This window comes from Haliaeetus albicilla, chromosome 1, assembly GCF_947461875.1.
Source record: "Haliaeetus albicilla chromosome 1, bHalAlb1.1, whole genome shotgun sequence".
Classification (NCBI taxonomy): domain Eukaryota; kingdom Metazoa; phylum Chordata; class Aves; order Accipitriformes; family Accipitridae; genus Haliaeetus; species Haliaeetus albicilla.
In genome coordinates, this window is record NC_091483.1 from 2,620,743 (window position 1) to 2,632,832 (window position 12,090).

The 12,090-nt window shown below is 45.1% G+C and overlaps 1 protein-coding gene across 1 annotated transcript in view; it reads right to left on the minus strand.

Annotated features, from left to right (window-relative positions):
• Positions 1–11,497, minus strand: part of FGF2 (fibroblast growth factor 2) — a 34,530-nt gene extending 23,033 nt beyond the window's left edge. Inside the window, exon 1 of the mRNA XM_069796178.1 lies at positions 10,729–11,497. Coding sequence (XP_069652279.1) covers positions 10,729–11,482 — 754 coding nt within the window. The 5' untranslated portion in view covers positions 11,483–11,497. The remainder of the gene's footprint in view (positions 1–10,728) is intronic.
• Between the last annotated feature and the right edge of the window lie 593 nt (positions 11,498–12,090).

The following is a 12,090-nucleotide window of genomic DNA, read 5'->3' on the forward strand; positions in this document are numbered from 1 at the left end:
GCCTTAGTGTCCCAGTTGGAAAGGAAAAGCTGAATTTTAGAAGTGCCAAGAAGGATCAGCAAATTGGATTTCAAGAGAGTCTGAAGTGCAGTGGTGAAAGAGGAACTGTGTCAGGCACCCAGGGTGCCAGGGAGATGGCATAGCAGACAGGAGTAGGAAGAAATAACAAGCTGATAAGGAGGAGTTCCTATGAATTAAGTTGCCCTTTAGATTTGATTGCTCTTAATCAGGCCAAAAGGTTAAGAGATAGTGACTAGGCTGGTTTTCCATTTCCTCCATCTCCAATACCAATGAAACTGAATTAATCACGGAGTCTTTAATAAATATTTTTGCAAAAAGTTAACAAAAAAACGAATCAAAATCCATACACATGCACATACAGTATTTCACTGGTGCCTGTCCACCTCACCTACTGCAAGGACAATGCAAAGACAACATTAAGTCCAGAGACTTACTTCATCCTCCATCTATTTTATCCCCTTCCATCAAGCTGTGTAACCACCCTATGCTGACATTTAAATAATGCATCCACAGGGGAACAGCATGAGCTGCAATGAAGGACAACAGCTGTCAATCACTGCTGACCCAGAATAGTAGTGAACCAGAGTCTTCACAAAAAGGCTCTAATTCGCCTTTGAATGCAGCCTCGCTTGAGTATAAATAGTTGTTCTTTGTACAAATCCAAATTCCCTAACACCTAATAATGAAATGCACAATGCATTTTTAGACTTTCCTTCATACATTTGGGTAACACTCTTCACTTTTACAGACCCCTATGATCACTCTGAGGCAGCAGACAGTATACACCGTGGGACCCAGCCTGTACTGGGGAGCCAAGAACTTGGGTCTGCAGGACCACAGAGAGAGGGATCAGGCTGTAGTCACTTCCCCAGCTTCCAGCTCTCCAAATAAAAACCCACTGCTTATTCTGAATACCTTCAAACCATACCAAGAAGGGACATGAACGCTCTCCTGGCAACAAAAGAGAAACCTCAGAATCTGCAGCTTGGAAGAACCTACTTGGCTCTCTGCTGCTTCAGCCAGACCACTACTAGTACCAACTATGCTGGTTGAAATCTATTTGCTGATTTAAATCTCCATGCTGCTCCAGACTTCACTGCAAGAGCATGCTCCCAAAGTATGCCATGGCTACCAGCACCAGCAATCTTAACGTCTTGCCTTACATCACATCAAATCAGCAGGCAAGCCAGACGTCTCTCGCTCCTAACAGCACTTTCTCCTAATATAATATCACATAGACAATACTGATCCATGTTACTAGAGCTTAATCACTGAAATTCAGCCTCATTTTGAGACACCTTGCTCTGCTCTTCAATAGCAAATAGTAACACCTTACAATCACTGGTACTACCTCAAGCACAGACAGTTAAACGCTCTGGAAGACCTTGCTTTTTGAAGCAGTAAAGCAAGCAGAAGGTTGGGACTGAAATAAACCAGAACTGGTAACATGGGACACTTCTGTAGACCTCTTCAGCTTTGGGGAATTCCTGCATTTCTAAGGGCACAAGCATTGTACGTCTTTTTCATCAATTTTCCTGAATAAACTACATTACTGTCAGTGAAACATCCATAGTGACTCTGTAAACATCTGTAAAACCACAAAATGAATCCTTCATATTTACACATTCAGAGGCATGGCCAGACATGTTTAGCTATTCATCCCAATTGCTCCATTACAGCTGGAGAAACCCAGTGAACTGAATCCATATACTATTTCCCAGAAACTGCTCAGCCTAACAAATCTGTGCAGCAGGATACCCTCCGTGACTTCCAAACAGAGATGACAGCCTCTCCCCATACAGCCTCTACATGGCCCTCAATGGCTGCTTCTCCACACTAAAAAATGCTCTCATTTTTGTATCCACCTCTGTTGCCACAGGTACCAACAGGACCTAGCGGAGTACTGAACAAAGCTACTCTATAGGTGTGGTTCTCTACTGCCAGGAATCTCAGTCTCACTATTGGTCTTCCCAGGGTTGTGAGACTGCATTAACACTCATTGTAATAGGGTCCTAAAATCACTTTCTAACCTGAAATGCACCATAGGCGACAACCGCATAGACTCTATCTGTTCATTGTCTTCAAGTCACCCATCAAGGAAGACACTGTATCTTGTCCTACATTCTAACAGACAAGAGGTTCAGGACGTGGTACCACACGACAGGCAGTGACAACCGAATTGCTAGCTGCCACTGGAAAGGGGCAGTTCCTGTCCCTCCATCCCACACTCGCAGCTGCATACTCCTACCAGCTCCCTCACACCAGCTCTGGCACTTTTCTCGACATCTCAGTGAGCTGCTTCAATGCATTAAACCCATCAGAAACTGATGCAGTGGAAGGGGGAGAGAGACAGCAAATGCTTTTCTGTCAATTCAGCAAACCAAACTGTCCCTTTGCTGAACTGGGTGCTAGGGGTGGTGCCAACTACAGCACAGCTGAGACTGGGGGAAAGAAGAGGAGAGACCATCCCTTTTAGCAGCAGAGACTTGTTAGATCAGCTGAAATGTCTGGCCAAAGGATCCCTCGGCCAGTCACCACTCACAGCATAGCAGGTGATGTTAAAACACAACATTGGGAGTTGGAGGGAAAGACAAAAGGGGACACGTCGATAGAGATTAAACACTTGAGTATTTGTTCCCCCAGCACCCAGAAACACGAAGAAAAGATACAGTCTGCCAAAAAAAATGGTGCCAGTTCCAAGGGGTGCTACAGGCATTTGCCCAGAAGAGGTGTACCAAGCACAGATTAAGATACTGTGATACCTATACACTTGAGTATGTTAAGGACATCCTTTATCAGCAAAAATAACCCCAGAGCTACACCACCACAGAATGGCAACAGAACATCTAATAAAGCACATCTGCAGGGTAAAGGTTTGCAGATGGACACCAGGCATCGTGGGCACCAGGTTGCATCAGCCTGAGAGTAGAAAGGCAAGAGCCAAGAAACAGACTGCAAATATTTTCAAGCTGTATCACAGCTGACATCTCTCTTGCTTTTACAAAACACAACACCATACAGTATTTCATAGCCATGAGTACCATGATTTGGTGACTTGCACACTCCGACTGCTGTTTTATGAGATCTGCTAAAGTCTCATCACAAGGTAAGAGGCCAGCTAACAAGCCCCAAAATACAAGAACATAATTTCACCCCATCGCCACTGCAAATGGCTATAGAGTCTAGTTCCTACTTCACCCTTTCCTAGTACCCTTAATATCTTTCTCCTTTGAATCACTCAAGCGTTGTGGTTTCAAGCTCTAAAAGTCAAATATGAGTGATAGGTTCAGACAGGAACACTCAACCAGAAGTGTACCATGACAGTTTGTGCAAGACGACCTCCACCCAACTTTGTAGACATCATCTCATTTATATTCTGGATGATCGTATCAGGCTCCAGTCAAAATCTGGCCCTACCCTGAACAAACAAAAAACTACATAAGATAATAATCCTGAAATGCCACCAGCACTCCAGAGTGCCACCCTTTAAATATTTTTATTGAGAAGTCAGGAGGCAGCAGAAGAGGCAGACAGCAACTCAAGTTTACCCATATATTGTCACAAAACACACTACTGAAAATGACAAATGGTGAGAGAGTTACTTTATTTTGAAATGCATGGTCTTAAACAGGCACTAATAAAAGTAAAGGCTATTATTCTCCATCAGAATTGAAATGCAATCTCATTACCGACTTTTAAACTTCAAAAGTCATGCCATAAACATTTCAAGTATCACTTGCTATAGATATTAAATTCACAGATTTCATGCAAGTGTGTACTTTTTTCAGTAACAGTAACTCCAGCATTCTCAAGATAACCTTTATTTCAAAACTGGATTGCATTAAGGTTATATAGTCCATTTTGTTTTTACTAGATAATTGAACTAAACACACTGCCACCGACAGTCAAAATGCTCCACTGTTTCTAGGATTATTAACCAGTTTAGTACAATCGATCACCTCTCAAGTATTTTGAAACAACAGATGGCCAGTGATCCCAGGGCAACACTCCCAAGCGTGCTAAAAAACATAATAATCAAAATAGAAATTTCAGTTTTCTTTTGGTCACATCAGAATTTATGGATGGGTTCATGGACTTAGTTCAAACTGCTTGAACAAATGAAGAAATATCAGAAAAACATTTTTCTGGGGAATAAAAGGGAAAAAAAGAGTTAAAAAAAATTAAGCTTGGAGAAAAACTTTCAAAGAAACTCTTGTTAAATGTTTCACTTCAGTGTGTTAACAACTTGAAGCGTATAGAAACCATTGATAAATTAAACTGCAATTAAACAGAAGTCTGCCCAAAAAACTGCAGTGGAACAGGTCCCTGTCTTCTAGAAAATATGACAGCTGTATGTATTCTGTGGAAACTGACCACGAGAAGAGGGCATTTTTCTGGGATCTACCTTCAAGCATCTTCTGAACCCTGTGACTGTTAAGTCTACTGCCGAAACCAGTGCTACCTCTTTTTGCCCATTCAACTGCCTGTGCACTTGGCACTTCTCTTGCTTCCATTACAGAATACAGAATCGGAACCTGCTTTTGTTACAGAAGATGAATCTGAACAACTTTTAAAAATCTTCAGTAATATACACCGAACACATAAAAAAAAAAAAAAAGGTGAAAAACCCAAAGCCACTGGTTTTAACTAAACTGCAATTTAGTCTCTTCATCTAGTATGTCAAAAGAAATCGTATCTTAAAAAAACATTACTAACATAGTTCACCTTCTGCAAAATGCTTTTAAATATATCTCCAACACACAACAAACTCTTTCTTAGAACCAGCTGCACAAATTTCAAGCATTTATTACCCAAATAAAAACCATCAGCAGCCACCTGATCTCCTTTTCTTGATGAGCAATTCAGGAATATGCAGTCCCATCTTATCAAGATGCCAAATGTCCCAGAGTCTTCATACTGACTTCACTAAATGTCATACATGCGTCGCTGCAGTTTTTACCAAAAGTTTTAATCCACCCACATAAGGGGGTCATAAAGACAGCTTTTGCAAGGATCTGCATTTATGCAGCTATCTCCATAATTTCACTGTATACCGTCAAACTACTATATGTCATCTGTATTTGTCTTATTCATTCAGCTATGGCTGTGCAACAGCTAAGGAGGAGTTGGATTATTTTTTTTCTGTAAACAAGAATATATAAGTACCTATAAGCGCTCTTGATTCCTAAAGCCTGTGAGAAGATTTAAGGGCTAAATCCTGCCCTCTAGTGTCCCTGTGGATGGTAATGCCCTGGGAACCTTCCACACTCTTCCAACAGCCCTTTCCAAACCGGGCAGAAAACAGCTGGGAGAGACAGGACAGTTCATTGCCCACCAGAGACATCTCGTATTTGCCCTACTTCATCTTCAGACTGTACCTGCTACTCGGTCACACACCTCTGGGGTGGGTGAGACTCACTGAAATCTGGGTAAGAGGATTAGCAGACACGATGACAGCGGAGAGAGCATCCTCCCCTGAACAGCACCATCCCACAGCATGCCCAGGCAACACAGGTGGTCCGTCCCTCATTTCATTAATTTACCCTGCAGGACCACGCAGAAAACAGTATGACAGTATTTCTGTGACAAAATAAGCTGAAGATGCAAAGAAAGCATATCCTCAACTTTTTTGCACAGGGGCTCTCCGCTACCTCACTCCCTAAAACCAGCTATATCTAAAAGCCAGGAGGCATTTCTGTGTGGACTATGTCGCAAAGCATTAGTACTTGGCAAACCAGTTAAGGTCTGTGCAATAGATCAAAAGTAATGCAAAAAGAGTCCGTTTACAGAAGGACTTGGATAGAAGCAATATATTTGGACATTTATGGCCAGGTTTTGCTTTTTTTTTTAAAAAAAAAAAAAAAAAAAGAGTCAATCTCAACTAGTGCTAAGATTTGCAACAGTATGCCCTGTCAACAGCTCTGGCCACATCTGTGGGACACCGAAATGGGGGACGAGATCTTCTGAGTCCCAGATAACTTACGCACCTATAAAAAAGTAAGCACCAGGTACTGAACCTTCATACTAAAACACTTCTTGACATTTGCTCAAATTTTTCTTTCTGAGGATCACAGTTAGTTTTCTTCCATTTGCACAAACAGCAATCGGATTTCTATCTTCTTGATTAAGCTGGTATGCTCTAAAAGTCTCCATATACTCCAATACAGTCTTTTCAAAACATTTACAGCGTAACCATTTAAATGTTGTGTATGATACAAGTAAAAATCATAACACTAACAACTACTTATAAAAGGAACTTTCTTAAGAAGAAAATTTCGTGGACCAGTATTACTGTATTTTACATTTTCTTGAGAAATCTGTGGAAGAGTAGCCAGCTACTGAGCAGGAAGAAGGTATTTCAGACATCTGCAGGGCTGATAAAAGCTCATGCTGCTGAATCCTTTCGGAGTGACAGGCTGGAGCCTTGTCAACTCATTAAAGAGTGGACAAGAACGGCTCGGGATTCCTCGGACGCCTTGGTTTATGCTCACCGTGAAATAAAGCTGCTTGAGAAATTATGGAAATATATAAATGCCAACCATTCCTCAGTGAGGGAAACTGTGAAGGGAACCAGCTGTGCTGTTAGACTTTTTCTAAAATGTATGGATAAGAGTTCCCTTTCCATTCCCCTTGCTCTTCCCCTTCACCAACACTGTAGCCTCTTTGAGGCAAACACCTCAGGAGAGTTTCTAAAAGCCTTTCCAAAAAGACTGCATTCTTTGTACATTTTCCAGGGCATAAATCAAAAGTTGTTGATCAACAACAACAACAAAAAAGACAGTCATGTTTTTTGTTTTGCTTTAAACAACAAAACTCTAAGAAAATGCCTTCTGTTTCTTGTTTGTCTGAAACATACCTCTTCAAGGGAAAAAAAACTCAACAGAAGTCCCCAGGGTGTGTCCAAAGGGGCACTTCACTGAAGTCACTGTTCAACACACATCAGATGTGGCAATATTGACCACGTAAGACGTATTGTCCTGTTTTTTAGCTGCATGAATCATACGATTCCAATCCTCCAGAACACAGGACGTCAACTTCCATTCCCAATTTCACTAACAACGCAATTATGAATAAACCAAGGTGAATGGGGTGAGTGTAAAACAGTCAAAACAATCAGTGCCATGACATAAACCAGCCCGTGTATTTCGAACAAGCCGTCCCTTAGTACTAGAGGCAGAAGGAGGGGAGCAAAAAAAGGACATGGATCATGGAAATTTGTTTACAGTATTAGACTTTAGTCTGAAACATAAGGAGATAGTCACTTGCTTTCTAAAATAAGAACTTCCTTTAAAAGTAAAAATGAGGCTGTGCTAATCAAATGCTGTTTTATACAATTAATTCATAAGAACAGCAGCTACCACAAGAATCTCTCCTAACTGCCCTTTAATTAGATTTCTAAACCAAATTCTCTGCAGCCATTACATTTCTTCTCTTGTAACCATCTTACAAAACCTTTTAGTAAGAAAAACACCAGGAGTTATTTGAAGTGTATATTTTCTTTGTTTATTTCTTTTTTAAAGTCTTCTCACGTTCTCCAAGATTTATTGCCATCTGCCATGCCAACGTGACCTGCCAGGCATACCACAAGATTTCACAGGGACTTCCACAGAGCAGCATTCACCAGGTCAGAGTTCACCATCATGCAGATTCGTATCGAATGACGTATTCACAACAGAGATGCTAAGGATGTGAACCATGTAATGCCGTAGCAACATGCCTCGCTGACGCCTCAAGCACTGATTTCTCTACTTCTCAGAACTAGAGTTCTTCCAGGAAAAAAAAAAAAGAAAGAAAGGAAAAAAACCCAAACAACAAAAAAAAACAAAACAAAACAAACAAAAAAAAAAACCCCAAAAAAACCCAACCAAACAAACAAAAAAAAAAGAGCTGTCTGGTAATGAGAAAAGGAGACTGTGACAGCAGGGGACAAAGGAGCAGCTCGGGCATGGGGGCACTCCTGTGCCTAGGTGCACTTGTTGGAAGTGAATCCCACCAGCCCTCCAGCTGTATCATGCTTACAAACCTCTCTTTTTAAACAAACGGATTTTCTGCAGATGGCCAGAGAGTGCCAAGCTGATGGGTACCTGAGGAGCTCCCCAGCAGCTGACTTTCTGCAGCAGAGGGCAGAGGCCACACCAGTCATTTATAATTCAGGTTTTCCTTTACCTGTTGCCACCGCTCACTCAAGAGGAAAAAGGGTAGGAAAAGAGAGGGGCTGCAGGGAGACAAGTGCCAAAAGGAAAGGGGAAAGAATACTAGTGATCAGATAAGACTGAAGAGGCAGAGAAAAAAAAAGTACAGAGACAAAATGGAGAGCCAGAAAGAAAAGACAGCAAAAATAAAGCTATAGAGCAGAACAGAGAAACTTGAAAGGGAAAGAGTAAGGCAGTATCACCAACATCAGAAAGATTTTCAAATATAATTCACTACCAGGAAAGCAGCATGAGAAGTCAGTTAAAAAATTTCTAGCATCGATAAGGCTTAAAAGGAAGAGAAAACATGCATTAGATGGACTCAAGAACATAAAACTAGCACTAGTTTTCCTGGCAGAAAAATTAAAAAAGGGGGGGGGGGGGCAGGGGAGATGATTATGGGGAAGCTCCGTGATGAAAAAAACAACAACAATGAATACCACCACCGCTTAGGGCAGCTTGGCCCAGCCAGGTGAGCACAGAACACACACCACTACTGGCATTTCTCACCACAAACAGCAGAGTACTGAATGAGACAAGAACCTGATAGCCATGGCAACATCCAGAGACCCAGCTTCAGCCTTGTACATCCTCGACTCAACATCATCTCCCTTTGCAACAAGTTTCCAGCACATTCTCACAGCTACTTCTAGGGGTTGAGATGACATGTTTGACAAACTAACGAGACTTATATCCTGTAAGAATTCCCATGTTTCCCAAATACAAAAAGCTAAAGCAAGCTGAACATATTACTGCATGCTTTCCAGCACAGACTTGATCCTGTGCAGTAACCAACTGGTATGTGTGAAAACTAAACCACTTACCTATATGGTAAGTTAACGCTTTGCTTTAGGTGTCAACATTTGAAAAGTCCACATACAATGATTTACTGCATTGCATTGGCAATAAACTTATTTTGTTACTACTCACACATTATTGACTACGCTTCCCTTTAAACCAGTATCTGAGAAAGAGAGAAATGCAAACACGTACGACCAAGTCTGAAGGCTTCCTGTACCTTTTCCTAAGAAGGCTAGGTGGCCTAATAAAGGATGCTAACTTCCCCAAAATATGCTGTTCCACATATATCTTCAGCCCACGTCATGTACATTATTTCTACCAGAGTCACAAAATAGCCTCAAGACTGAAGCCCAACTTGGCAATACTGTTATTTGCAAAGTCTGTTACAGTATTTCTTTGGAATTGTTGGAAAACCTTTTTTTTCTCTTCGTCCTCTGACTTCAGTTCCATCTGTGCATCTATCACTCAGAGCACAGGTGCAAAAAGCTGAAGAATCACAGTAAGACATTTCATCTACTCTTTATGCCAAGCACCTGTAGGCAGGCTGCTGCTTGGTCAAGGTGCAGGCATTGTACAATGACAAGTTTTCTCAAACCAGAAACTGCATTGAGACTATCTATCTGACAGACATCTATACAGCAACTGCTTGTACCTGTTTTGAAGGAAATACCTCATGGGCATTTAAAAAACTTGCCGCTACATCCACAAAACTCCATACTGAATACTTCCAAAATATTCTGAGGTCTGAAAAAAGGCATTTTGTTCCTGGGACACAGAACAGCCTGCATTTGTAACAGCAACCTGCCCCCACGCTCCATGTGAGACCACCTGTCGGAGAGTGCGCACCTGGCGCTGCAGACAGCAAGAGGCAAGCTTGGGTCACGGACCCTCAGACCGCACTAACCACTCAACCCACGGGCTGTGTTCCCAGCTCAGGAGCCTCTTCCTCCCTCAGAAGATCAGGTATCAGAGGACAAACTGCTTCTGCTGGAATCCATAGGTTTTGTTTGATCTGTATTTTATCCGTCCTTGATTAAATTTAAAACAAAAATAAATCACAACATGCAACATTTCAAGCCAAAAAGGTGTTTTGACAGTACTTTGTTATAAACAGTGCTTCCTTGAACAGGTTCACACCTCTGTTCCTGAGAGTACTTGTACGCTAAGAGTACTTCTATTCATGAGGACTTACCCGCTCCAGGGAGAAAAACCAACCTTCTTTCTACCTTCACGCAACTAACACATTTACCACTGCCGTGTAAAGCCATCAAGTGCCATTACAGCCATTTAAGAGCCACGCAAACAAATTCAGACACCTTCAAGCATGTAAGCAAATCTTTGCGCGTTTGACAAGCTCTGGACCGCGGCAGGTTGAATGAGGAGATGCCAACAGGAGTCTGCACCGAGGCGGGACATCCCACCGGTGCCGATGTGGTGGTACCCGGCCGGCGCGGTCTGGACCCACCAGCCGCGATACACACCTGTACGTGCAAATGAATAAACCCCACGTCCGTACATACCCACGTTTATTTATAGGCGCGTGTATGCATATTTACGCACTCTTTCTAAGCCAAGCTCGCTGCCGAGGCTTCAGCAGGGCGGGACGGCCGCCGAGGCGCCGGCCCCTCTCGGGAGCCCCGCTGCCCGGGGCGGAGGGGCCGCCGGGCCCCGGCCCCGGCCCCGGCCCCCGGCCCCGGCCCAGCGGGACACTCACTGTGAGGGTCGCTCTTCTCCCGAACGCCGTCCACCCTGCCGTCGGGGTTGATGCGCAGGAAGAAGCCGCCGTTCTTGCAGTAGAGCCGCTTGGGGTCCTTGAAGTGCCCGGGGGGGAAGGCGCCGCTGCCCCCGTCGTCGGGCAGCGCCGGCAGCGTGGTGATGCTCCCCGCCGCCGCCGCCGCCATGCGCCGGGCCCCGGCGGCGCCCCGCCGCGCCGGGCCCCCGCCGCCCCCCGCCGCCAGCCCCGGGCGGCCTCGTCCCCTGCCGCGGCCGTCCAGCCTCGCCTCGCCGCCGCCCGCCCCAAGCCCTTGCCCGGCCGGCCCCGCTGCCCGGCGCGGCCGAGGGTCCGGTCGTCCCGTCCGCGGGAGCTGCGCAACGGCGCTGCCGGCCGGCGGGAGGAGGAGGGCGGGCAGCGAGAGCCCAGCACGCCGGGGACTGGCTCCCCGGCGGCACCGGGCTGCCCCCGCCGCCCCGCCCCCGACCGCCTCCGCGCCGCGCCGGGGGCCGCTCCCAGCCGCCGGGGGAGGCGGGCGCGGAGCGGCGCTTGCTTCCGAGGGGCAGAGCGGGGCCGGCGGGCCCCGGGGCCAGCACGGCGAGTCCCGTCCCGAGCCGGGGGAATCCCCGCCTGAATCGCGGGGCTTCGTTCCGTGAGAGCGCGGCCCTGCCGCGTTGCGCATCGGCCCCCGCCGCCGGCCGGTCCGGCAGCGCTGGAAAGGGGATGCAGCAAACGTGCCAGACTCGAGGTCGGACATCTTCTCCTCGAGCTTTAGGGATAAAATAACTAGAGAGTTATTTTTCAACCAGAAGACGTTACGTGGCCTCTGTAGCCTCTTAAATTGTTTAAGTCGCAGCACAGTGAAACGTGTCGACCTGTTAAAATCCACGTGGCAACCATTTCGCTTCTGTGCATTTCCCGGAGAGAAACCAGTTCTGGTCCCATTCAACTGCAGGGAACTGATCAACTGGTATCTACAAAAGGCAACAAGTGAAAATTCTGGCACCGGCCTTCTAACAACGCTACTAGTGTTTCTAAAATGAACGCGTACATGGTTTATAAAGGGTATCGACCCATCAAATACATTTTGTGCTTGAGGCTGACAACGAAACAGGATGAAGGGGTTTGTTTCCAAATCCATGCCTTGTGCCCCAAATCTCCTCTCTAGCAGTGGGCTGTTCATGCCTGTTGTACCTTTGGAAGCTCTCTGGCTTCAAAGGCAGCACAAGCAGCCCCAGATGATCCCAATAGGACAGCTAACGCTGGTCTTCTCATTTCACAGAGCCAACATACAGCAACCCGCAGGAGGAAATAAACGCCAAAGCAAGACACACTGTCCAGCATATGCAATTTGCAGTATTCTTT